General features: G+C 41.1%; 1 protein-coding gene across 1 annotated transcript in view; it reads left to right on the top strand.

Moving 5' to 3' along the window:
* Bmpr2 (bone morphogenetic protein receptor type 2) overlaps nt 1-27,656 on the top strand; it is a 184,628-nt gene that overhangs the window by 43,379 nt on the left and 113,593 nt on the right. Inside the window, exon 2 of the mRNA XM_004653578.3 lies at nt 26,140-26,310. Coding sequence (XP_004653635.2) covers nt 26,140-26,310 — 171 coding nt within the window. The remainder of the gene's footprint in view (nt 1-26,139; nt 26,311-27,656) is intronic.

Genomic DNA, 27,656 nt, shown 5'->3' with positions numbered 1-27,656 from the left:
CCCACGCCAGTGTTTGGCACATTCCCCTGTTGCTATTGTCCACCTGATGTTGGCCAGGGGGTGATGTCCACCCTCTGCTCATTGCCATCGTTTTCCCTGCCATCATGGAGCTTCCCACTTGAGCCTGTAAACCAAAATAAACCTCTTTTTCCCCACAAGCTGCTATGGGTTGGGTGAGTTTTACCAGCAATGCAAACCTGACTGTAACATCCTTTAAACAATTTTATTTTGTGCATATATTTGTATTCTGTTTTTATTTATTTGAGAGAGAGAAGCAAATAGAGAGAGAGAGAAAGAGGGACAGAGAATGGGTGCATCAGGGCCTCTAGCCACTGCAAACAAACTCCAGATGCATGAGCCCCCTTGTGCATCTGGCTTATGTGGGTCCTGAGGAATCAAACCTGGGTCCTTTGGCTTTGCAGGAAAGCACCTTACTCACTAAGCCATCTCTCTAGCCCTACCTCTGCCTCCTCCCTCTCTTCCCAAGTGCTGAGATTAAATGGGTATGCCACAATGCCTGGCTATACATTTATTTTAAAGCTGTTGTAAAAGCTGTTCTCCCTTGTATAGTATTACTACAGATGTTTAAATCTCAGCTTACTGGTTTTTTTTTTTTTTTTTTGTCTTTCAAGGTAGGGTTTCACTGTAGCTCAGGCTGAGCTGGCACTCACTATGCAGTCTCAGGGTAGACTTGAACTCATGGCAGTCCTCCTACTTCTGCCTCCCAAGTGCTGGAATTAAAGGCATGCACCACCACTCCCCGGCTAGTTTACTCATTTTAAAACTTATTTTTATTTTTATTTATTTATCAGAAAGAGAGAAAGAAAGAATGGGTACACCAGGGCTTCTAACCACTGCAGACAAGCTCTATAACCATATGCCTCCATGTGTATCTGGCTTATGTGGGTACTGGGGAATTGAATCTGGGTCCTTAGGGTTCATAGGCAAGCACCTTAACCACTAAGCCATCTCTCCAGCCCATTTTGCTCATTTTTTTTTTGTTTTATCTTTGTATATGTGGGCTTATTTTCACTTCAGTTCTGAAACCTTGGTCTGAGGTCTGATTGTCACGTTACAGACAGTATCATAGATGCAGAAACATTTGTGGCTGGTAACTTAGAACTAACATTGCTCTTCACTTTAGAGTATGGTTCCAGAGGTAGATTCTTAGAGTGAAGATGTAATTCCACAATTTATGTGTTATTTGGTATTCTACTGTACTAATATTGCCCTGTAGCTTTTTGTGTAATATCTTTGATGACAGTTTTGACAAGTGGAATTATGTTGAAGTCTACTTAGGTGTGTAAACAGGTTTTCTGAATACTCTGTATAGTGAATCTATATTGTACTTGGTAGACCGTTATTTAACTATCTGTGGAAATGGATCATAGCATATTTAAAGTTCTGCCATTACCCACTAACCTCATTTTGAAACAACACATTTGTTATAGTGCTATCTAAAGTCTTTGAGCCAAATGGGATGAATTTTCTTTCTTTAAGTACAGAATGTGTCTCCAGTTTGTTACTATTTGAAGTCATAAAGAAAGTGCCTGGCTGGATGTGGTGGCACATTCCTTTAATCCCAGCAGAGGTAGAAGGATTGCCGTGAGCTCGAGGCCAGTCAGGGACTACAGAGTAAGTTCCAGGTCATCCTGGGCTGGAGTGAGACCCTACCTTGAAGAACAAAAACAACAAAGAAAGAAACAAAAAAGTGTCTTTTGTGTCTGGGAACTTTGAGTATTCATATACTCATGTAAATTTTCTCATATCTAGAGGTTTTGTGATTTTTTTTCTCATGGTGGAAATAGTCCTATTCACCATCGCATAATTATGCTCTGTGATATATATTTTCTGTTGGTGTGTGTGCACACACATACACTCACTCTAGGGTCTTTTGCCCCTGCATTATGTGGCTGCTGGTGAATCAGATCTGGCTGGCAGGCTTCACGAGCAAGTGCCTTTAACCACTGAGCCATCTCACCACACATGCATCTATCTGTGTGAGCATCTATCATCTGTCATCATCATCTATCTATCTAATGAGATATATGTTGGCCAGGCTAGCTGCTAACTGCTTGGGCTCAAATGGCCCTCCCTTTCCAGCCTTTCAAGTAACTGAGACTTCAGGCGTATGTCATTGTGCCTGCAGCAGTCTGAACGGTTCTTTTCAAAGACTCCATGTAGCTAGAGCCCAGATCCTTCATTTCCCCACAGCAAAGAATTTCAGATGCGCCAGTATGAAGCAGAGTTGGAGTTTATTGGGAAGAGAGTTTAACATAGATTTAAGTATGGGAGGGCTGGAGAGATGGATCAGCTGTTAAAAGCACTTGCTTGCAGATCCTGACAGCCTACGTTAAATTTCCTGAATACTCAAGTAAGCCAGATGCACAAGCTACTGAACCACCCATTACCTTTCTGTGTCTCTCCTTTCTCTCTCTCAAATATTTTTAAAAAAGATTTAAGGGCTGGAGAGATGGCTTAGCAGTTAAGGCATTTGTCTGCAAAATCCAAAGAATCCCGGTTCCATTCCCAAGGACCCATGTAAGCCAGATGCACAAGAGGGCACATGTTCCTGGAGTTCGTTTGCAGTGGCTGGAGGCCCTGGTGTACCCATTCTCTCCCTTCCTTCTTTTTTTTTCTCTCTCTGCCCTCCCTCTCTCTCTCAAATAAATAAAATATATTTTAAAAAAAGATTTATGCATGGGGAAAGACAAGTCATATGCAAGTATGGTGTGTGCTTCTCAAGAGAAACTCACACTTGTCTTAGCAGTAGCCTGATATATGATTTTAGTGCCTTTCATGTCACAAATTATGGGTTGCTAAGAAACTAATATTTTTTGCTGTCATTACATTCATACTTGAAATTTCTGTATATGAAAGGAATTTTGTTTCTATGTAGACAACTGTCATAGCAAATTTTGTTAATTGTGCCTGAATTCTTAACTCTCAGCAGAAAGAGACTTCAACCAGATTTTGGGAGCTTGTTCCCATAATTTTTCATCTTTCTGTCTTGCTCCAATCTGACATGGTCTCAGTTCAGATCAAACAGATCAACAGTGTCTTCCTTGTTTTTTTTCTCAATTTTTGTTAACATTTTCCATGATTATAAAAAATATCCCATGGTAATACCCTCCTTTCCCCTCTTTCCCCTTTGAAATTCCATTCTCCATCCTATCCCCTCCCCATCTCAATCAGTCTCTCTTTTATTTTGATGTCATGATCTTTTCCTTCTCTTATGATGGTCTTGTGTAGGTAGTGTCAGGCACTATGAGGTCATGGACATCCACGCCATTTTATGTCTGGAGGGAGCACATTGTACAGAGTCCTACCCTTCCTTTGGCTCTTACACTCTTTCCGCTACCTCTTCTGCTTTAGACCCTGAGCCTTGGAAGGTGCTATTGAGATGTTAGTCAGTACTCCAATCACTTCTTTCCACTATGATACCTTCTGAGTCATCCCAAGGTCACTGCCATCTAAAAAGAGAAGATTCTCTACCCAAAGTGAGAATGGCGTTAATATAAGGGTATAAACATTAAGAGAAGTGCTTACTGGGCAATTTGATAAGCATAGTATATACATTTTTCCAGACATCAGATGTTATACCCCTAGGGCTCATGACTAACTCTGTTTTAAGTTTTCAGTATCAGGGATGTATTCCCCCCCATGGAGCAGGCCTCCAGTCCAATTGGAGGGCAGTTGGTTTCCCCCATGACAGACGTGCCACTGTTGCACCCGTTGGCTCATTTGGCCTGGCTGGCCAATTATAAGACTTGCAGTATCCACTGTTGAGTATCTTCAGTGGTGGCTTCTCTTTCTTCCATTGAACTACATGTAGAATGGCTTCTTCCAGCTTTCTGTCAGCTGGTCTACATGGAGGAGGTTATCAGCTCAGTTCCAGCGGGATTTTTCAGTGGCCTTGCAGCCCAAGTATATGGAGTCCTCAGCAGTAGGGTCTTACCATCTATTCCTGGTGGGAAACCAAGGGCCTCGGCAATGGCCTATAATGTTTTCGGGGCATCAGGGACCTCCCTGGCCAACAACTCACTGGAGGTATCCCATCCCTGGCACTGAAAATTTACTAACAACGATCTATGGCTCCTGAGTTTTCCATTGTCCGAAACCGGAGGATTCCATATGATTTATTTTCATCCTCTTAGGTTTTGATTAGCTCTCCCTCCCCTGTCTTCTTTTTTGTTTCAACTCTCACAATAAAAAAATTACTCTTTTCCATGGTCTACTTAATGCTATGTTTTTCAATTTTTGTCCTCTTTGGTGGTGGTTTCTTTGTTAAAAATGGGTTATAAATGTCATGTTGAAGTGTGCTTCTGTTATAAGAAGACTCTTTATAAAGAAAATGGTGGTGCATGCCATTAATCCCAGCCCTTGTGAGGCAGAGGTATGAGGATTTCTGTAAGTTTGAGGCCAGCCTGAGACTACATAGTGAATTCCAGGTCAGCCTGAGCTAGAGTGAGACTCTTATCTCATAAAACCAAAATAAGAAAACAAACAGTAGCACTTGATTAAAATAAAAAGTTAGCTGGTACAATAAGTCCTGCAAAGTTAAAGGGAATATCTTTTTTTTTTAAAAATTTTATTTATTTATTTATTTATTTGAGAGCAACAGACACAGAGAGGAAGACAGATAGAGGGAGAGAGAGAGAGAGAATGGGCGCGCCAGGGCTTCCAGCCTCCGCAAATGAACTCCAGATGCGTGCGCCCCCTTGTGCATCTGGCTAATGTGGGATCTGGGGTACCGAGCCTCGAACCGGGGTCCTTAGGCTTCACAGGCAAGCGCTTAACTGCTAAGCCATCTCTCCAGCCCGGGAATATCTTTTTTAAAAAATTATTTTTATTTATTTGTCGGGGGTGGGTGGGGGAGAATGGGCGTGCCAGGGCCTCCAGCCACTGCAAACAAACTCCAGAACACATGTGCCACCTTGTGCATCTGGCCAACGTGGGTCCTAGGAAATCGAACCTGGGTCCTTTGCCTTTGCAGGCAAACACTTTAACTGCTAAGCAATCCCTCCAGCCCTATTTTCTTTTCTGTTTATTTTATTATTATTATTATATTATTATTATTATTATTATTATTTTTGGGGGGGCTCGAGGTAGGGTCTCACTCTAGCTCAGGCTGACCTGTAATTTTCATGGTGGCTTCAAACTCAGCAATCCTTCTACTTCTGCCTCCCGAGTTCTGAGATTAAAGGCGTGAGCCACCACACCCAGCTTCGCTTCGCTTCACTTCTCTTCTTGTCTTTTTTTGAGGGAAACTCAAGACACTGGCCTTTTTTGTTTTATGAGAGTGAGAGAGAGCCCCTAGCCACTGTAATCAAATCCTAGATGCATGTGCCACTTTGTGCACATGTGCAATCCTTGCACATGTGTCACCTTGTGCATCTGGCTTATGTGGGATCTGGGGAGTCAAACATGGATCCTTAGGCTTCACAGGCAAGTGTTTGACCACTAAGCCACCTCTTAAAAGGAATATGTTTATTAAATAAGTGTATAATGAGCGAGAATAATTTTTTGGTTTTAAAAATCTAGGTCTTGGGCTGGAAAGATGGCTTAGTGGTTAAGGCACTTGCCTGTGAAGCCTAAGGACCCACATTTGGGTCTCCAGATCCCACATAAGTCAGATGCACAAAGGTGAGGCAAGTTGCAAGGTCACACATGCCCACGCAAGCTTCTGGAATTCGATTTTAGTGGCTGAGGCTCTGGCGTGTCAATTCTCTCTCCCCCTAAACTAAAAAAAATTTAAAAAATCTTGGTCTTTTAATTAGTTATGACATCTACTAAGCCACGAATTCAGAGGGAATAGGCTCCAATAACTCAGGCTCTTTTCTTTTAGTTCTCACAAAGTGTGAGCTCTGGGCACAGCAGGTTGATTGCACCCAGGTTCCTTTCTCTTTGGCTTCCTTCTTCTGATCATTTTCCTTCACCCCTTTAAGGAAGCTATCTCAACACTTAAAGTGTTTATTTTGCTCAGTATGCACATTAGTTTTCTTGGCAAGAATCTTGCCCTTGCTTGTTTACAACAATGCATGCTGAGTAACATTGTAGACACTCCCATTCTTCCCATAACCTTTGTGGGCATTGCTTTTTTGTCAGTACCCATTCCCTTGATGTCTACAATATCACCGTTCTTATAGAGTCACATGCATGTGGCCAAAGGAACAACCTCATGTTTTCTATTTTTTATTTTATTTTATTTTATTTTATTTTATTTTATTTTATTTTATTTTATTTTATTTTATTTTATTTTATTTTATTTTATTTATAAGAGAGAGAGTGGGAGGGAGAGAAGGAGAGAATCGGGTGTCAGGGCATTTGGACTCCATATGCCTGTGTCACCTTTTGTGTGGGTTGTTCTATGGAGTCAAATCTGGGTTCTTAGGCTTCATAGGCAAGGGCCTTAACTGCTAAGCCATTTCTCCAACCCCTCCATGTTTTTGGTTTTTCAAGGCTGACCTGGAATTCACTATGTAGTCTCAGAATGGCCTTGAACTCACAGCGATCCTCCTACCTCTGGCTTCCGAGTATTGGGATTAAAGGCATATGCCACCATGCTTGGCTTATACGTTTCTTTTTTAAACCAGACAAGGATATGTTTGCAGTGTGAAGTTACTGTCCTGGAATTCACTATGTAGTTTCAGGGTGGCCTTGAACTCACTGAGATCCACCTACTACCTCTGCCTCCTGTGTGCTGGGATTAAAGGCATGTGCCACCACACCCAGCCATCACTGGACAATTCCTCCCCAGAATCTTTAGTCTCATAAACTAGTACTCTTAGTAATGTTTATAGTATTTGGTAGCAAAGCTGCCCTTGTAAACAAGTTTTGCATTGCTTAAGACTGAATGGTACTTGAAAGAGATTTCAGTCAGACCAAAGTCCTTCCCTGTCTCCTGCCCCCACTCTCAGCTTCCAGCAAAAGACAGCTTCACTGTGATACATAGAGTTTTGGGAAAGTAAGAATAGGAAGAAACGATTGATTTTTTTTTTTTTTTTTGGATGAGGGGATGGGGTTAGGCAAGAAGGAATACTCAAGAAATTGTTAGGTTAGTGTATAGTAAGCAACATATAATGCCATAATCATATTTTAATGTTTATTACATACTTTTCTGAATCTTCAGTATATAGGAGACACTTGAAAAGAAACACAAGAAGGGCAGCTATTCACCACAGTCTGCAGGTAACTGGAAGTACCCACTACAGAGCTCTTGTAGTCATTGTCAATGTCTGATCTTCCATGAAATTTGTATGTTATAAAATAATGGAGATAAGGCACTAGATATTAGTACGAAAGTAGGCACAAAGATAGGACCAGGTGATGGGACTATTAGTAAAGGTGTCTCTAAGTTCATGCTTTCTTCCAAAAGCAGAATTGGCAAGTCAACATTAAAAGTTAATATAGCCAGGCTTGAATTTAATATCTTCTTGTAATAGAATGATAGGACCCAGAGTTAGCATGGAGCAGGAAGTTGGTTTCTGCAGGGTTAGCAGGGCCCAGAGTGACCATGTGCAATCAGAACCAGGCTCCCTGCTTGAATCCAAGCCCTCTCCTTAAAAGGAGCTCCCCCAAAATTAAAATAAAAAAAAAAACAGCTAATGTCTTGCTGATTAGGATTAAAAACTTTTTCTATAAGCTGCAGGCCTAAGGAATATGAGAATGAAGATTTAGGACTGGGACTGGGGTCGGGACCAGGACCAGGACCTTAGCCAGGTAGTCAGTTGCTCTGAACCTACAACACCCCCAGGGTATCAGAGTTAGGAGCCTCAATATTTCATTTTAAGACTTAGAATTGGGTTCACCTAGAGGATTGGTATGAAGGGGAAACACCTGGAAATATGCTGAGGAGGGTTTGGTGTATAGGAGCTAGGAGAAAGCAATAAACAGGGGTTAGTGAGCCTGAAAATTTGGTATTTTAAAACATCTCAAGGGAGCCAGGCATGGTGGTAAACGCCTTTAATCCCAGCACTCGGGAAGCCAAGGTGGGAGGATCACTGTGAGTTCTAGGCCGACATGAGACTGCATAGTGAGTTCCAGGTCAGCCTGGACTAGAGCAAGACCCTATCTTAGTAAAACCAAAAAATGAAACAAACAAACAAACAAAAAACAGGGCTGGAGAGATGGCTTAACGGTTTGCACTTGCCTGCAAAGCCAAGGAACCCAGGTTTTGATTCCCCAGAACGCACATAAGCCAGATGCACAAGGTGTTGCTTGTGTCTGGAGTTCGTTTGCAGTGGCTAGAGGTCCTGGTGTGCCCATTCTCTCTCTCTCCCTCTCCCTCCCTCTTCCTTCACCTCTCTCTCCCTCTCTCCCTCCCTTCTTCCCTCCTCTTTCTCTCAAATAAATAAGCAAACATGAAACAATAAATAAAAAAACCCAAAAAATCTGAAGGAGGCAAAAAAAAAAAAACAATATTGAGGAAGATCGCTAGAAACAGTCCAGAAGTGACATACATACTTCTATGTGGAGAAAAACAATTCTGACAAAAGTAATCCCTGGCCTAGGGGGACTGGCCCAGTAAAATATTTGATGTGTTAGTGTGAGGCTCTGAGAGCCCTAGAACCCACATAAGAGGTCCTGTCTCAAGCAATATGGAAGGTGAGGACCTAGGCTGGCTTCACACTTGAGGATAACCTTGAACTTCCTGATCCTCCTGTCTCTTGTCTCTCAAGTGAGGGGATCTTGTATGCCACCACCCATCACTTGCCTAGACCCCCTGCAGTTTCCCATAAAACAGTCTCATTGATATGGGAATTTGGGGAGTCTTTGAAAACAATGGAATTATTCAGGTCTTGGTTGAGCTGTACCCAGGAGTTAAGGTGTTGGATGGTCATGTTCATGCAAAACTTCCACTGAGTCAGTGGCCTTCAGGTTTTTGTCTTATACATTTGACAAATGAAATCCACAGACCGTAGGGGACAAAGTTCAGAAAGATTTTATTATAAAGCTTAAGAAAGAAAGATGCAGAGCTCCTTCAAAGCAGGAGGGGGGTCCACAGAAATGAGGAAGGGGTCAGAGTAAATGAGAAAGCCTGCCTAATGTCTCTGATTGAGGATTTCTATGGGAATTTGCTGGATAGAGGCTGAGCTGGTTAGTCTAGCTCCCATGCCGGATGTCCAGGCACTTCTTGGAAGAGGGTATTCTTGGAGGAAAGAAAAAGATAAGAAAAGACTAGATTTCCCTTACAGGCTCAAAGGCATTTCCTGCTTTTATGCCCAGGACAAAACTGTTCACTTTGGATATCCTGTTACCTGCAGCTGTTTAGCCAGTTTCTATCTCTCCTGTTCATCACAATCTTCCCCAGGTTTCATTGCAGTGTAATTTTCACATGCCTAAAGAAGGGTGATAGTTCTCTCCCATTAGCAGATCAGAGTTTATAAGAGTATAATATTCAGCCATGGTAACCACTAACCTACCCCATCTCTGTTCCTGCCTTCATCTGTTCTCTCTGTAGTATTAGTGATGAAGCTTTGTAACTGGTAAGTTTTCTCTTTCCCTCCTCAAATCTCTTTCTTCGTACACTGTCAGAGTATTTTCCTGAAATAAAGCTATTCATTTTATTCCCTTGATTAAAATTTGTCAGTGGTTCCCTGTGGCCTACAAGATGAAGTTGCAATTTTTTTTTTTTTTTTTTTTTTTGGTTTTTTCGAGGTAGGGTCTCACTCTGGCCCAGGCTGACCTGGAATTAACTCTGTAGTCTCAGGGTGGCCTTGAACTCACGGCGATCCTCCTACCTCTGCCTCCCGAGTGCTGGGATTAAAGGCGTGTACTACCACGCCCGGCTGAAGTTGCAATTTTTATCATGACACATCCATCATCTGGTTCTTTTTTTTTTTTTTTTTAACTTTGTGAACTATATTGGTACTTTATTTATTTATTTGAGAGAGAGAAAAAAATGGGCGCACCAGGGCCTCCAGCCACTGCAGATGAACTCCAGACACATGTGCTCCCTTGTGCATCTGGCTTACGTGGATCCTGGGGAATTGAACTGGGGTCCTTTGGCTTTGCAGGCAAACGCTTTAACTGCTAAGCCATCTCTCTAGCCCCATCATCTGGTTCTTGCTTACATTTTTTATTTTTTTTAATTTATTTATTTTTATTTTTTTTTTAAAGGTAGGGTCTCACTCTGGTCCAGGCTGACCTGGAATTAACTCTGTCATCTCAGGGTGGCCTTGAACTCATGGCAATCCTCCTACCTCTGCCTCCCGAGTGCTGGGATTAAAGGCGTGTGCCACCACGCCCGGCTATTTTTATTTTTTTTGAGGGAGGGTCTCGTTCTAGCCCAGAGCTGACCTGGAATTCACTATGTAGTCTCAGGGTGGCCTTGAACTCATAGTGATCCTCCTACCTCTTGACTCCCAAGTGCTGAGATTAAAGGCTAGCGCCAGCATGGCTGGCTTTGGTTCTTGCTTACATTTTTGACATTTTCTAGTATTCTTCCTTCTCTACTCTGAAGTCTAGAAACACTGAGGTATTTATGGTTCCTGGAACTTAATCCAGTTTTCCCAACTTTCACCTATAATATTTCTCTTGTTCAGGATTTCCATTTCTGCTGTATGAACCATTTCTTATCTGTCACTGGTCAGCTCAAGCTATATAACTGTGGTGTTAATATTTTTTAATATTCCTTCAACAGTATCTAGAGGAATGTGGTAGTGTTAGGATTCTCAAAGTTGTCTTAGTTTGATTGAGTACTGAATGCATTGTGCTTTGTTTTTCTCATCTTTCCATGGGGTCCTTGAGGGCAGAATTTTTTTTCTGTGACTCATGATCAGTATCTTTCTATTCTGTAGTCCCTAGATATGTGTAACACAATAGATATTTGTTTGCTTTTCTGTCCTAAAGAATACCATAGAGGGCTGGAGAGATGGCTTAGCTGTTAAGGCTCTTTGCCTATAAAGCCTAGGGACCCAGGTTTGATTCCTTAATACCTATGCAAGCCATATGCACAAGGCGGTGCATGTTTTTGGAGCTCGATTTCAGTGTCTAAAGGCCCTGGTGTGCTCATATTCTCTTTCTCCAAATAAATAAAGCATTTTTAAAAATACCATAAAACAGGTGGGCTAAATAACAGACTTCTGTTGTTTTTCCACCATTTAGAAAATTAGAAGTTCTTGGGCTGGGGATATGATTCAGTGGTTAAAGTTGCTTGCTTGCAAAGTGTGCTGGCCTGAGTTCAATTCTGTACTACCCACATAAAGCCAATATCTCAAAGTGGAGCATGCATCTGGAGTTTGTTTGTGTCAGCAAGAGACGTTTTCATTCATTCCCTGCCTCCCTTTTTCTGTCTCTCCTCTCTCTTATGAGTAAATGAATTTTTGTTGTTGTTGTTGTACTTGTTTTCGAGGTAGGTCTCATTCTAGCTCAGGCTGAGTAAATGAATTTAAAAAGCAAAGGATAAGCCGGGCGTGGTGGTGCATGCCTTTAATCCCAGCACTCGGGAAGCAGAGGTAGGAGGATCGTCGTGAATTTGAGGACACCCTGAGACTCCAGAGTGAATTCCAGGTCAGCCTGGGCTAGAGTGAGACCCTACCTCGAAAAACCAAAAAAAAAAAAAAAAAAAAAAGAAAAGGAAACTAGAAGTCCAAGACAGGTGCCAGCATGGCCAGGTTCTTTTGCAGGCTCTCTTTCTGTCTTAAGATGGCAGCCATCTGACTACCAACTTGCCATGGCCTTCCTGAGTGCACATGAGTAGATAGAAACAACAGTTTCTCTCCTCCTCAAATTTATTTGTGTGTGTGTGTGTGTGTGTGTGTGTATGGGTGATGGCACACATGCTACAGTACACATGTGGGAGGTCAGAGGAGAACTATCTCTTCAACATCTTCCTTGAGACAGGATCTTTTATCATTGCAAATGAACTACCAGACTGCAAGCAAGCATCAGATTGGCTGACTCACAAACTTTGGATTCTTCTGGCTCTGCCTCCCATTGCTGTAGGGATCCCAGCATATGGGGATCACAGATGCATGCATCACTTTGCATCTGGCTTTATGTGGTTGCTGGAGAGTTGAAACAAGACTAGCAAGCTTTGCAAGTAAGTGCTGTCCTCCAACTAGATGCCATCGTCTATAAAGGGACAAAGCACTCAAAACATGAACTTAAAGAAGTAAATGAATAAGAAGCCGGCATGGTGGCACATGTCTTTAATCCCAGCCCTTGGGTGGCAGAGATAGGAGGATCGCTGTGAGTTTGAAGCCAGCCCAGGACTACATTGTGAATTCTAGGTCAGCCTGGGCTAGAGCAAGACCCTATCTCAAAAAACCAGAATAACAACAACAACAAAAAGAAGGAACTTGGGACAGATATTTCATATACAATTGATTTGGAGATATTCCCAGAAGACTGGTCAAGTAATCTAACCCATGTTTTTTACAGTTTGCCAAATTGATGATTCTGCAGTTCATACTTGTCCTCAAAGCAATAAAAACTAAAATTAATAGCATTACACAACTTTTCACATTATTTTGGTGCTGCCAAGGTATAAATTTTGTTTGTAGTACTTTTCAGTAAACTTAAGGAATTGGCTTGAAACTCTTTGAATGTCAGTTTAGTTCACTTATAATTTGATTATTTAAAAAATTCTTTAAAATATTTTATTTTAGTAGCCGGGCGTGGTGGCGCAGGCCTTTAATCCCAGCACTCGGGAGGCAGAGGATCGCTGTGAGTTTGAGGCCACCCTGAGACTCCAGAGTGAATTCCAGGTCAGCCTGGGCTAAAGTGAGACGGTACCTCAAAAAACCAGAAAAAAAAATTATTTTACTTACGGGGTGTGGGGAGAAAGAAGCAGATAGAGAATGGGAGGGTCAGGGCCTCCAGCCCCACAAATGAACTCCATATGAATGTGCTACCTTGTGCATTTGGCTTATGTGGGTCCTGGGGAATCAAACCTGGGTCCTTTGGCTTTGTAGGCAAGCACTTCACCCACTAAGCCATCTCTCTAGTCCATAATTTGATTAGTTTTAGTTACCAACTAGTTGCTAGGACAAAACACCTAGCCAGAAGCAGCCTATGGAAGGAAAGGGTTTCTTTCAGTTTATAGTATTTTTGTTGTTGTTGTTGTTGTTATTGTTTTGTTTTTTTGAGGTAGGGTCTCCCTGTAGCCCAGGCTGACCTAGAATTCACTCTGTAGTCTCTGGGTGGTTGCGAACTCAGGGCAATCCTTCTTCTTCCTCAGGTTCCCAAGTGCTGGGATTAAAGGTGTGTGCCACCATGCCCAGTTTATGGTATGTTTTGAGGGGAAGTTTCATGAAGCCAGGGAAAGCATGGCAGAGCAGAGGCTGGGCATCATATCTTGTTATATCAGTGAGGAGGTAGCAGCAAGAGTGAGCAAGCTATGAACACTCAGTAGGCCTGCACTAATAAACCTCAGGGTCCTTCCCCAGTGACACACCCCTTCCAGCCAGGCTCTACCTTCCAAAATGCCACCAGCTGGGGACCAAGTATTCAAAACACATGAAGCTATAAGGGACATTTCACATTCAAATTATCATAGTTACCAAAATGCCTTTTAAAAATGTACATGTGGGCTGGAGAGATGGCTTAGCAGTTAAGCGCTTGCCTGTGAAGCCTAAGGACCCCGGTTCAAGGCTCGGTTCCCCAGGTCCCACGTTAGCCAGATGCACAAGGGGGCGCACGTGTCTGGAGTTCGTTTGCAGTGGCTGGAAGCCCTGGAGCGCTCGTTCTATCTCTCTCCCTCTATCTGTCTTTCTCCCTGTGTCTGTCGCTCTCAAATAAATAAATAAAAAATGAACAAAAAAAAGTGTTTAAAAATGTACATGTAAAATATCTATTTTAAAATTGTAATAGAATGAGGGTATTCAATAGTCTTTGCAACAGTAAGTTTTGTTAGTTTCTATTTCCTACAAAGTTTTTTTTTTTTTAATTTATTGTTGCCAAGGAAAGAGAAAGGGGGGGAGGGAGAGAGAAAGAGAATATGAATTGGGCATGTTAAGGCCTCTTGCCACTGCAAATGAACTCTAGACACATGTGTCACTAGGTGCGTCTGGCTTTACATGGGTACTGAGGAATTGAGTTCCAGGCTGTCAGGTTTTCCAAGGCAGTGCCTTTAACCACTGAGCTACTTCCTCTGCACCTTTCTGTTTCTTTAGGGTGTATTCTATTTATGTGTAAGTATCTCTCTCCCTGCCTCCCTCCCTCCCCCCTCCCCCCCCCCTCTGTTGTTGGTGTGGAGGAATGTGTGTAGCGTTGTTAATAAAAGCCATAAAAATAACATAATGAACTATGTTGAGGTAGATTTTAATATTTATTTAAGAGAGAGAAAGGGGGAGAGAGAATAGGTGTGTCAGGACCCCAGCCACTGAAAACGAACTCCAGATGCATGTGCCTCCTTGTGCATCTGGCCTGTGTGGGTCCTGGGGAATAGAATCTGGGTCCTTAGGATTTGCAGGCAAGTGCCATAACTGCTAAGCAATCTCTCCAGCCGGCCCTGAGGTAGATTTTAAGTAGCAATTGTTTGCTCCCTTCCCCTTCCTTTCATGAAGAAAACGGTGGCTTCTTAAGAGCTCATGAAGTCAGCTAGGGATGCTGCTAAACTTCTTATAGTGTATGGGACAGCTGCCACAGCAAAGAATTTTCTGGCTCCACATGAAAGTAGCCCTGAAGTTAATAGGTATAAGTAATAATGAAACAAGTATATAAATCATGGCTTCATGCATTCATTTTTTTCCCTTTGCTTGTAATGAAACTCAGGGTATCTTTCTTTTTGTGATTTTTCTTTTTTTTTTTCTTCCAGCGCTGAGGACTGAACCCAGGGCCTTGAACTTGCTAGGCAAGCATTCATTCACTGAGCTAAATCCTTAGCCATCTTTCTTTAAAGTCGGTCTTGACTCTTCTCTTTTTCATATTTTTGTATATATTTTATAATTTTAAATCTCAACTGCTCTTAGATTAGATGTTATCTAACATGCAACAGATGTGTGCATTTGTTATTTCTCAGAGTCTAATCTTAGTTCAAAATACACCAAAGGCAACAGAGATCTGCCTTAAAGTACAGTGATAAAATGTTTCTGAAGTGTTCAGTCTACTTTTTGCTTTAAGGTTGGACCTGGCCCTATTCCATAGTTCCCTGAGGCTGAAAAATATCTAGCCATCTGACAGCTGGGAAGGGAGCATCTGCTTAGGATATTCAAGAGGGCTGCCTTATCTGATGGAGATAACCTCTTGGATCCTCAGGGCTTGTATTAGTCAGGATTTTCCAGAGAATATGAATTTACAGATGAGGTAGTGCTGCATGCTGGATGGTTATGGAAATTCCAAACAAAAATAGAAAATGCTTGTTTGGAACACAAGGGAAAAGTCTCTACAATTGAGATTTGTAAGTCTTTAGAAAATGGAGGACTGTGAAGCCATTATATGACCCCAGAGATGGAGTATTGGGTTGAGTAGAATAGAGTTCTGAATAGAAGAACCCTTGGAGATTATTAACAGATAGTGTTGCAGTCAGGCTCACATTGCTGGAAGAAATCACCAAACTAAGAGCAGCTTGTGGGAAAAAGAGTTTCATTTTGGCTTACAGACTTAAGGGGAAGCTCTACAATGGCAGGGAAAAACGATGGCATGAGCAGAGGGTGGACATCACCCCCTGGCCAACATCAGATGGACAATAGCAATAGGAGAATGTGCCAAACACTTGCACAGGGAAAGTGGCTATAACACCCATAAGCCTGCCCCCAACAATACATTCCCTCTACGAGGCATTAATTTCCAAATCTCCATCAGCTGGGAACCTAGCTTCAGAACACCTAAGTATGGGGAATCAAACCATCACGGGTAAGAAGTGAAGGTTCTTGCGTAAGAGGCAAATAAATAGCTAAAAATGTAAGGAAATTATATTTTGTTTTTGTTTTTTGAGGTAGTCCAGGCTGATCAGGAACTCACTATGTAGTTACCATGCCTGGCTAGAAAATCAGAATTTAAGAATCGGATTAAAAGCAAAGGGGTGGCCAGGCATGGTGGCACACACCTTTAACCTCAGCACTCAGGAGGCAGAGATAGTAGAATCACTGTGAGTTTGAGGCCAGCCTGAGAATATGTAATGAATTCAAGATTGACTTGGGATAGAGTGAGACCCTACCTCAGTATAACCAACCAAACAACCAAAACCAATGAACCAAAAAAAAGCTAAGGGGTGGGTATATGGTTACTAATGCCAAACATCTTAGGGCAATTAAGGCAGGTTAGGTTTAAAAAGTGTATACTGATGCTGAGCATATCCTGAATTCAGGATCAGCCTGGAAAGATAACATAGCAAGACCTCATCACAGAGACATGGAGGAAGGGAGAAATGGAGGGAGAGAAGGAAGGAAACCTATTAGATTAGATTAGAAAAATCCCCCCCCCTTTTTTTTAAGGGACTTACTCTTCTAGCCCAGGCCAACCATCATGGCAAATGCATAGCAGTGGGAGGGACATGAAGCAGCTGGCCATATTTAATCCAGTCAGGAAATAGGGATGAATGCTGCTCCTCTGCTCAGTTTCTCTTTTTTATTGATCTAGAATAAAGCCCATGGAATGTATCACCCACTGTTAGGGTGGGTCTTTCTATCTCAATTAACCTGATTTAGAAAATCCTTCACAGACATGCCAAGAGGTTTGTTTCCATGGTGATTCTAAATCCCATGAAGTTGACAATCAAGAGTAGCTACCATACCTTTTAAGTGCTGGGATTACAGGTGTGCACCACCATATCTGGCCACATTCTTTGTCTGTAACTCCTCTATTGAATTATAGTCTCCCTATTATATAATTCACCTAGTTAATTCAAAGAGTCCAGTACTTTTTAGCATATTTACAGAGTTCTACAACTACTACCACAACCCATTTTAGGACATGTTTGTCTTGCAAAGAAGTTCCATACCAGTTAGCAATAACTTTTATTCCTTTTTTGCCCTACCCCTGCATATTCTGGCCTTTTAATTTATTTTTAATTTCAATTGTTATTTTTATTTATCTTAGAGTGAGATATGGGGAGAGAGAGAATGAGAATGGGCATGTCAGAGTCTCCAGCCACTGCAAATGAACTCCAGGCACATGCGCCACTTTGTGCATCTGGCTTATGTGGGTCCTGGGAAATTGAACCTGGGTCCTTTGGCTTTATAGGCAAGCTTCTTAACTGCTAAACCATCTCTCAATCTCTGGACTTATCTAAATGGGATTATAACAGTATGTGGCCTTTTGTGTGTCTGCCTTCTTTTACCCAACGTAATATATTCAAAATTCATCTATATTGTAGCCTCCTGAGTGCTGGGTTTAAAGGCCTGTGCCACTACTCCCAGCCAAATAAGACATTTTTAAAGGAGTGCAAAATTCCTGTGTTGTTTATTTTACCTTAACCACTAAGCAATCTCTCCAGCCCTTAACATCTATTTTTAAATATTTATTTATTTATTTATTTATTTATTGCATCTGGCTGTATGTGGGTACTGGGCAACTAAACCCAGGTTGTCAGGCATTGCAAGCAAGCAGCTTTAACTGCTGAGACATTTTTTCCAGCCCATATTCATATCACTAGAACACAGACACCTTGATGGAATGGCACTATCTTACTCCTGCCACATCCCCAGAACTAGAGTGCTGTCTGGCACAAAAGGGTACTTCGTAGATATTTCATTCTTCAATTTTTTTTGTTTGTTATGCCAATTCCAGGATATATAAGCCTCTTAGAGGTTTGGGTCTGTCTTATCTACTTTTGTGTAGTTTAATTGGTGCTTTGAGTTAGGGAAGAACAATATATTTTATTGCTGTTCTATGGAGCTAGGATTAACCACATTTTGCCAGCTTAAAATTGAGGTGTGTATGTGTGCACATGTGTATTATCAGTTTTTGGTTGTTTTAGACAACTGTGCCAAAAATAGTTAAAATAGCAGACCTTAGATTGCCATCCTTAGAAAGCCATGTTTGCAGAGATGGTCGTTGTCTGGCATATAGGAATTTGTATTTTGGGAGTGTTCCCATTATTCCATAAGTGATAAGAGTAGTTTACTATGCCTAAATAGTTTGTGCAAGCAATATGATACTCTTCTGGGGATCTGGAATTTTGGTACGTGCTAGTCCAAGGATGCCTACGTGACCAACTGTCCAATAGAAACTTTTGGACACTCTAGTTGCTCATGAGCTTCCTTAGTTAGACAGCATTTCTTTTTCTTTTCTTTTCTTTTTTTCTTTTCTTTTTTTTGGTTTTTCAAGGTAGAGTCTCACTGTGGTCCAGGCTGACCTGGAATTAACTCTGTAGTCTCAGGGTGGCCTTGAACTCATGGCGATCCTCCTACCTCTGTCTCCCGAGTGCTGGGATTAAAGGCGTGTGCCACCACGCCCGGCTAGACAGCATTTCTTTCATGTGTTGCAAGAATTCAGTTTTGGAGGAATTAAGTACATCTGTGTAATGCCATGGGGAGAAAACTTATGGGAGTTTGTGCTTTGTTTCTTCCAGGCTTAGATTTCTAGGGCTTTTCCTCTGTATAATTTTGACTTGGTTCTGTTATAATACATTACACAGTTGAGGATGATTGTGTGCTGAGTTCTCTGAATTTCCCCCCCCCCCCACACCTGACCCCAAACACAAAATCAAGCCCAGGGCAATCCTTCAGAGGCACTTCTGAAGAGTTTCATCTTTTCTTAGTGGGCTGTTTCTTTGACATCATGGAACTGCCCAGCAGAAGGACGCTTTGATCTCTTGAAATCTGGGTATACAATAGATCAATAGCAGGGTACTTTTCTGGTATGTGCAAGGTCTTACCTTCAGTCCTCAGCATTGCACAAAGAAGTAATAATATTTCAGTTTTGAAAAGGTTACCTGCTTTATTAAAGAATTCACCATTGGGCTGGAGAGATGGCTTAGCAGTTAAGCACTTGCCTATGAAGCCTAAGGACCCCAGTTCGAGGCTCGATTCCCCAGGACCCACGCTAGCCAGATTCATAAGGGGGTGCACGTGTCTGGAGTTCGTTAGCAGTGGCTGGAATGGTGCACCCATTCTCTCTCTCTCTCTGTTACACTCAAATAAATAAATAAAAATGAAAAAAAAAAATAAAAGAATTCACCATAACATTGGAAATAAGGGTCTTCCTTGCTTGGTTTATTGTAATTGAATTTACACTTTTGGTTTTATATTAAACTTTATAGAGTCACTTCTGTCAAATTAAGATTTTTTTCTTTCATATGTTTCATAACGGAATAATTGTGATGCTCTGAAATCAGTTATGTTTGTCCTAGGGCAGTTGTGTTCTGAGAAAAGGATTTTGTTGCTTAAGTTACTCAGTTATTTGCCCCATTTTTGCAAGGTTCCTGTGTTGTTTATTTTAGATAGTTCATTTTAACACTTAGATAAACAGAAGCCAGGCACACAAGCATACCCAGAATTGGTCCCTGAACTTTGTTCCAGAGTAGAGATAAGACACTTAGACTTTTCTAGTACAGATAAATATACAACAACTACTGAAAAATAAGTGTTATGTGAGTCTTGGATTGTTTAGATATAGAATGGCCAGGAAGATCTAAAAGAACCCTTCGAAGGCAAGGCATGGTGGTTTGTGTCTATAATCCGAACATTCCGGAGGTTGAGGCTGGAGGATCACCATGAGTTTAAGGCCAGCCTGGACTTCCCAAAATAGAGGGAGAGGAGCCATGGAGGTTGAGAAGAAAAGAAGAGGAGAGTTTTTAAAAAATTGCTAGAGCCAGGCGTGGTGGCACATGCCTTTAATCCCAGCACTCAGGAGGCAGAGGTAGGAGGATTGTTGTGAGTTCGAGGCTACCCTGAGACTACATAGTGAATTCTAGGTCAGCCTGAGCTAGAGTGAGACCCTACCTCAAAAAAACAAAAAACAAAAAAATTGGTAGCAAAAGATCAGTGAAATTTACATTCATCCATACTACTTCTAGGATTAGATGGGAAGGTGAGGCAGAGAGATGGCTCAGTGATTAAGTGATTAAGGTGCTTGCCTACAAAGCCTAATGACCCAGTCTAATTCCCCAGTACCCATGTAAAAGCCAGATGCACAAAGTGGCACATGTATCTGGAGTTAATTTGTAATGGCTGTAGACCCTGGCATACCCATTCTTTCTTGTCTTTTTTTTTCTCTCTCTCTGCTTGCAAATAAATAAATAAAAATATGTTTAAAAAGTTAACCTGAATAAAGAACTCTGTAATTATGTTTAATTACTAGAGTTTTAGATTTGTGAATCTAGCTTGCATGTTATATCTTAGAAACAAAAAGGATAGGCTTTTCTCAAAATATTGGACTAATGTCCTGTTGCAATTGTACCTTGTATTCACAAAGTAATTCTCATATCTCTTTGCTAAAATTTTTTTCCTCTGTCTCCTTTTAAGTCTTCCACAATGATTGTGTGAACTGTCTTCATGTCTTTCCTAAGGTTATAGTTTATGTAGATGCCTGTTCACTAAACCTTTTGCCAGCTATTACCAGGCAAGATGTTCTTACATTCCTAACATTTCTCTTTTTGCCTATTTTTAGTTATTTGCAAACTCACTCATGTTTTTATATAGCTATGGCAAAGATGATTGTCTGTATAGTACTACTTATGTCTATTAAGCAAAAGTAACTAAAATTAGAGTATTTGGAATTTTTTTTTTTTTTAAAAAACTATATCTGACTACATTCCCAAGGCTTGACTTGACTTCTTGGCCTCAAGTGATCTGTTGTCAGCTTTCTGAGTAGCTGGGACTGTTGGCACCCTCCACTTTGCTTGGTTCTATGGAATTATTTGTAATTAAACTAAGACTATTAAAACAGAGACCAGGGAGATGACTTGGTTGGTAAAATGCCATATAAGCCTGAGTACTTGTTTGGATCTTCACCACCAAGCAGATTGCCAGGTGTAGTAGTGAGCACCTGTGATCTGCTGGGGAGGTAGATACAGGGAATCACTGGAGTTCACTGGCTGAATTGTTGAGTACTAGGTTCAGCAAGACACTGTCTCGAAGAGTCAGGTGGAAGGGCTGGCGAGATGGCTCAGAGGTTAAAGGCACTTGCTTGCAAGCATGTCAGCCCAGGTTCAGTTTTCCCAGTACCTACATAAAGTCAGATGCATAAAGTGGCACATACATCTAGAGTTTGCAGTGGCAAAAGGCCCTAACGTGCCCATTTTCCCTTCTCTTTCATAAATAAATAAATCTTAAAAAAACAAAACAAAAGAATGAGGAAGAGAGAGAGAGAGAATGGGCACGCCAGGGCCTCCAGCCACTGCAGACGAACTCCAGACACGTGCGCCCCCTTGTGCATCTGGCTAACGTGGGTCCTGGGGAATCGAGCCTCAAACCGGGGTCCTTAGGCTTCACAGGCAAGTGCTTAACTGGTAAGCCATCTCTCCAGCCCCTCTCCTTTTCAAGTAAATAAATAAAAATAAAGTTTAAAAATTGTTTGCTATGTCAGTAAAGTAAGGACATTTTCACGAAGTAAGAAATAAATATTCCAATTCAAATAAAAGAGACTAGCTAGGCATGGTGGCGCATGCCTTTAATCTCAGCACTAAGGAGGCAGAGGTAGGAGGATTGCTGTGAGTTCAAGGCTACCCTGAGACTACATAGTGAATTCCAGGTCAACCTGGAATTCCTAGGCTAGAGTGAAACCCTACCTCAAAAAAACAAAAAAACCCTTCAGTGTTTAAAGTGTTGGACATTAGAATATCTAGGCAGTTAAGAGAAAAAAACTTTAAGAGTACTTTCAAACAGGTAGGAGGTAACACCATTTTACTGATATCTTAAAGGATATTAACTAAAATCCAAAAGAAGTATTAAAGAAAGTAAAGAACAGACGTTGTCATACAAAATTGAGTAAGAGGCCTAGAAGAACACCTTCAGAAAAGAAAGAAACAAACAGAAGCAGATGAGGAAATTGGTAGTTGACCCACTCTGAAGCCAGTGTACTTTATTTGATGGGCTACTTATATTCCTTTCTGTTGAAAAATCCAGGATTAAATAATTACTAACAAATAATTGAAGCTATCTTCAGAGAACTAGAGAATAATAGTCTCTGTATTAATATCAGAAAAATGGTTATATCTACTTTTTAGAACTAGTTGACTTGGAAATGTGTGGTAATAAATGTTGAAGGATACCTGAGTAGCTGAGAATAGTGGTTTTCTGTGGTGTTTGGACAGGAATACCAGAACAGGCAAGTAGTAACAAATGTAGGAGTAAATATTTTTACTGTAGTGTTTGAGAGAGAGCTCAGTGGCTGAGGTACTTGCCTGCAAAGCCTAACGACCCAGGTTTGACTCCCCATTACCCATGTAAAGCCAGCTGCACAAAGTAGCACATGCATCTGGAGTTTGTTTGCAGTGGCTAGAAGCCCTGGCCTGACTCTTCCCTCTCTCCCTTTTCCCCTCCCTCCCTCTCTTCCTCACAGGAAATAATCAAAACTATTTTTACTGTAATTCTTATATTTCCTTTTTAAAATGATGTAAAACATGATGGTATACTAATAAAAATAGAGAAAATTGTAATTGCTAAATTTACCTATACTTTAGAGCAACCTTTATTTCTCACAGTGGTCTCTTCTGTTTGTAGAACAGTAGTGATGCATCTGTACATCTATGCCCCCCCCCACCCCGCCCCAGTGCTGGGATTAAAGGCGTGTGCCACCACACCTGGCTTTTTTTTTGAGAGAGAGAGAAAAAGAGAATTGGCATGCCAGGGCCTTAGCCCTTGCATTTGACCTGCAGATGCTGGTGCCACCTAGTGTGCATGTACAGCCTTGTGCTTGCTTCACCTTGTGTGTCTGGCTTATATGGGGATCAAACATGGGTCCTTAGGCTTCACAGGCAAGAGCCTTTACTGCTAAGCCATCTCTCTAGCCCCCCAGCCTCAGATCTTATTTATTTATTTATTTATTTATTTATTTTAGGTAGGGTCTCACTGTAGCTCATGCTGACCTGGAATTTACTATGTAGTCTCAGGGTGGCCTCAAACTCATGTGATCCTCCTACCACTGCCTCCCCAGTGCTGGGATTAAAGGTGTGTGCCACCACGCCTGGCCTCAGCCTCAGCCTCAGATTTTTTAAAAAAATATTTATTTATTTGCAAGGAGAAGGAATGAGAGAGAGGGAGAGAACACTAGGGCCTCTAAGCCACTGCAAGTGAGCTGCAGATGCACATGCCTCTCTGTGCATCTGGCTTTACATGGGTACTAGGGAATCAAATTCCCATTGAGTACCAGGCAGGTATTTCCTCCCAAGGAACAGGCCTAAATCAAATCAGAGCAATTGGTTTCCCTGCTAACAGACATGCTACCATTGTACCAGTTGGCACATTTGGCCTAGCTAGCCAGCTGATACAGCTTGTAGGGTCCACTGCTGATTAAGCTATTGATGACTTTTCTTCTCCAACAGTTTGTATAGCTATTTCTAGCATCCTGACAGCTAATCAACAGGGAGGAAGCTTCAAGCTTAGTTTTAGCTTGATTTCTCAGTGATGTGCAGCCTAAGTATGTCGAATCTTCAGCAGTAGGCTCTTACTATTTAGTTCTGGTGGGCAACCAAGACCTTTGGCAATAGCCTGTAATGTTTGCGGGGGGACATCAGGGGCCTTCCTGGCCAGCAACATGCTGGAAGGTATACCACCTGGAGTTTCCATTCTCTTTTTGCTGTGCAGCCATTATAGTTAAACATTTAAACAGAACCCTTATGTTCTGATGTTCCTCTTCAGATTTGCTTTTTTTTTTTCCCAAATGAAACACTTGTCCTACCACTCCAGTAATATTCGCCCTAGCACCATGTTGCTTGGTGGATTGATTCTAGAGGTTTTCCTAAAGTTGTTTAAAATGGACACATCAAACCACATTTACTTTTCACCTGTTAAGGTCTGTGATTTGGTCTCCCTGAATATGCTTCTGTAGTATAAGATGCTTGAGAATTGCAACTCCCCATTACTTGTGACCCCTCTGTTACCAGCCCAATACCTTGAAAGTACTTTACATAGTAATTAGTGTGACAGGTTTATTTATGTAAATTGGTTTGGACATGTGGTTGTTAGTGCTTTCATTTTTTTTCAGAGTTCTTAAGTTTGCTCAGAAGCATTATTTTAATAACTTATCTGCTAAAGTGCTGAATTAATGCCAAACCCATTTCATATGCCCGATTCAGAACATGTAAGGAATACATTGGTCCCATTAAATATTATTATGGCTACTTAAACACTCTAGGAGCATCTACTGTAAGAAACTAAAACAAGATCAAATCTGGCTTTTTATAACCTTTTTTTTTTTTGGTTATTTTATTTTATTTAATTTAAATTTTTGTTTATTTTTATTTATTTATTTGAGAGAGAGAGAGAATGGGCATGGCAGGGCCTCCAGTCACTGCAAATGAATTCCAGACACATGCGCCCCCTTGTGCATCTGGCTAATGTGGGTCCTGGGGAATTGAGCCTTGAACCAGGGTCCTTAAGCTTCTTAGGCAAGCACTTAACCGCTAAGCCATCTCTCCAGCCCTATTTTTTAGTTTTTATTTTTTTGGTTTTTTGAGGTAGGGTCTCACTCTACCTTAGACTGACCTGGAATTCACTATGTAATCTCAGGGTGGCCTCGAACTCTTAGCAATTCTCATATCTCTGCCTCTCAAATGCTGGGATTAAAGGTGTGCACCACTGCGCCTGGCTTTGATAACCTTTTACTTCTTTGGTAGTTTCAGCAGTGTTGGTAAATGTTTGTTAACCAATAATTTATATGGCAAATGTTATACAGTTATGAGTTAAATCATTATGTTTGTGGAGAAAGATGGGTTGGCATTAAAATTCATGAGGCTATCCCTTCCATATAAAGAACTATTGCACATTTCTTCACCTATTTTACTTAATGTTATTTTTTAAATGTGTGTATGTGTGCATATGTATTCCTGTCATGTTCATGTGTGTGGAAGCTAGAGGACACACTCAGTCATTCCTCAGAAATACTATCCACCTTCTTTGGAAACAGAGTCGCTGACTGGCATGAAGCTCACCAATTAAGCAAGACTGATTGGTCAGTGAGGCCCAGGGAGCCGCTAGTCTTCATCTCCCCAGTGCTGGGATTACACGTACACACCACCACATCCAGCATTTCGATGAATTCTGGGATCAAATTCAGGTCTTCTTGTTGGCCAGGCAAGCACTTTACTGACTGAGTCATCTTCCAAGTCCCTTATCTGACTAGTTAAATTATGCACTGTTGGGCTGGAGAGATGGCCCAGTGGATAAAGACTCACCACTCAAGCTGAGGTACCAAATTCAGTCCCCAGACATCACATAAAAAGCTAGAAGCCAAGGTAGGCTTCTGTAGTCCTAGCACGCTTGGCTGATAGAGAGATGGAAGGTAGAGACACAAGAATTTCCTGTGAGTGAACCCCAGAGCAGGAAACCCTGCCTCAGATAAGGCGGACAACCTGCAAATTGACCTTTGACCTCCACATATGCACTTTGCCATGTGTCCATCTCCTGCAATTAAAGCAATATGTAATGTCAGTTTCTTCTTACTCAGTAATAGTCTTAGTTTTAAAAACAAATTTAATAAGACATAATCTGTATGCCAAGAAATTCACTTATTTTGAATGAACAATCCCAGATATTTTTTAAATTTAGAGTTGTATAACCATTACCACAATCTTATAACATACATATGTGCGTGTGTGCATACATACATATGTTTTTATATTATTCCAAAAAGAAACCATGCAGTCATTTTTAGTTATTCTCCCATCTTTGCCTTGTCATACTTAATAACTGACTGTAAAATGGTAAAAATGGATACTGTCGAATTTTCCAGAATTACTAGGCCTCTAGGTTTGTTTTAAAGGTTGATTTAGAACTTGGATATTGCTTTGGTAATATTTCTTTCTTTGGACACCAAAAATATTTAGGAGTTGAAGAAGTGAAAAGTATAATTTGAGTATAAGGTGACTGTGTTTAGGAAATAAGTGTTAAAATTAGCTTCTTGTTTTAATGCTACAAATAATTCAACCAAAGGAAGTTATGAGATAAATTAAAATTATCAGTTTATTCAATTTGAATTTGAAGGATTTAGTAGGGAAGTTTATACTGTCACTAAAATTAGCCTAATATTTAACGTTTTATAAAAGTTATTATAAATCAATTTATCATTGTATTATTTCCTATCTTTTAGCTTCCCAGAATCAAGAGCGGCTGTGTGCATTCAAAGATCCATATCAACAAGACCTTGGGATAGGCGAGAGTCGAATCTCTCACGAAAATGGGACAATATTGTGCTCAAAAGGTAGCACATGTTATGGCCTGTGGGAGAAATCAAAAGGGGACATAAATCTTGTAAAACAAGGCAAGTAATACTTTTCTTAAAAATAGCTTTGTGGGGTATTTTTTTGAGGGGTAGTGGGCATGAATCAAATCCAAAGTCTAATGCATGTGAAGCAAGCTCTCTACCAGTTGTTTCTAAGAATTGAGGTTTATCTAGTAGACATGTACATAAATTGAAAATCCTCTCCAGCAAAAGCATACATTTAAAAAATGGAGATTTGTTTATGTCCTCTTTCACCCAGGGGCTCCATTTATAAAGGAAAACTTATTTTTAGCTTATCTTATTAAAGTCATTACTTTTTCTTTAATATTTATAAAATTGTATGCAATTTGAAGAATCAACAAAAGAATGGCTCAAAAATGGGGGACTCTAGCCGGGTGTGGTGGTGCACGCCTTTAATTCCAGCACTCAGGAATCAGAGGTAGGAGGATTGCTGTGAGTTCGAGGCCACCCTGAGAATACAGAGTAAATTCCAGGTCAGCCTGGGCTAGAGTGACACCTACCTCGAAAATCCAAAAAAATAGTGTATGGGGGGGAATTCTTCCTTCATTTCTAAAAAGAAACTATGCCCAGTAGAAACTATGAAGGTTCACTCTTGGTACCCCATTTTGTGAACATAAGAATTGTTCTGTGCTGAAGGCTTACCTCAGCCCATGTAGGTCCGGGCTAGACTGGGGGACCTCCCCTAAAATTATTCAAAAAAAAATATATATATGTGTGTGTGTATATATATATAAATTTAAGAGGGTGAGAGAAAATTGGTGCACATGGGCCTCAGCAGCTAAAATCGAACTCCAGTTGCTTGCATCACATAGTGGGCATGTGCCACCTTTCACTTGTCTCACCTTTGTGTGTCTGTCTTATGTGGGATCTGGAGAGTTGAGCATGGGTCCTTAGGCTTTGCAGGCAAGTGCCTTAACCACTAAGCCATCTCTCCAGCCCTCATTCTTTTTTTTTTTCGAGGTAGCATCTCACTTTAGCCCAGGCTGACCTGGAATTCACTATGTAATCTCAGGGTGGTCTCAAACTCATGGCGATCCACTTTACCTCTGCCTCCCAAGTGCTGGGATTAAAGGCATGTGCCACCTCATTCTTTTACTAAATTTATTTTTGTTTATTTATTTGAGAGAGAAATAGAGAGAGAGAGGGAGAGAGGTGAGTGAGCATACATGTGCACACCAGGCCTCCAGCCACTACAAACAAATTCCAGACACATGCACCACCTTGTGCATCTGGCTTATGTGGGTCCTGGGGAATCAAACCTAGGTCCTTTGGCTTTGCAGGCAAACACCTTAACTGCTAAGCTATCTCAGCCCTCTAGCCCTTGTAAAAAAAAAAAATTATTTTTGCCAGTTGTGGTGCCACAT

The sequence above is a fragment of the Jaculus jaculus genome, chromosome 4 (genome assembly GCF_020740685.1).
Source record: "Jaculus jaculus isolate mJacJac1 chromosome 4, mJacJac1.mat.Y.cur, whole genome shotgun sequence".
Classification (NCBI taxonomy): domain Eukaryota; kingdom Metazoa; phylum Chordata; class Mammalia; order Rodentia; family Dipodidae; genus Jaculus; species Jaculus jaculus.
The sequence above is the reverse complement of the archived record's forward strand: the minus strand, read 5'-3'. Positions and strand labels throughout refer to the sequence as shown.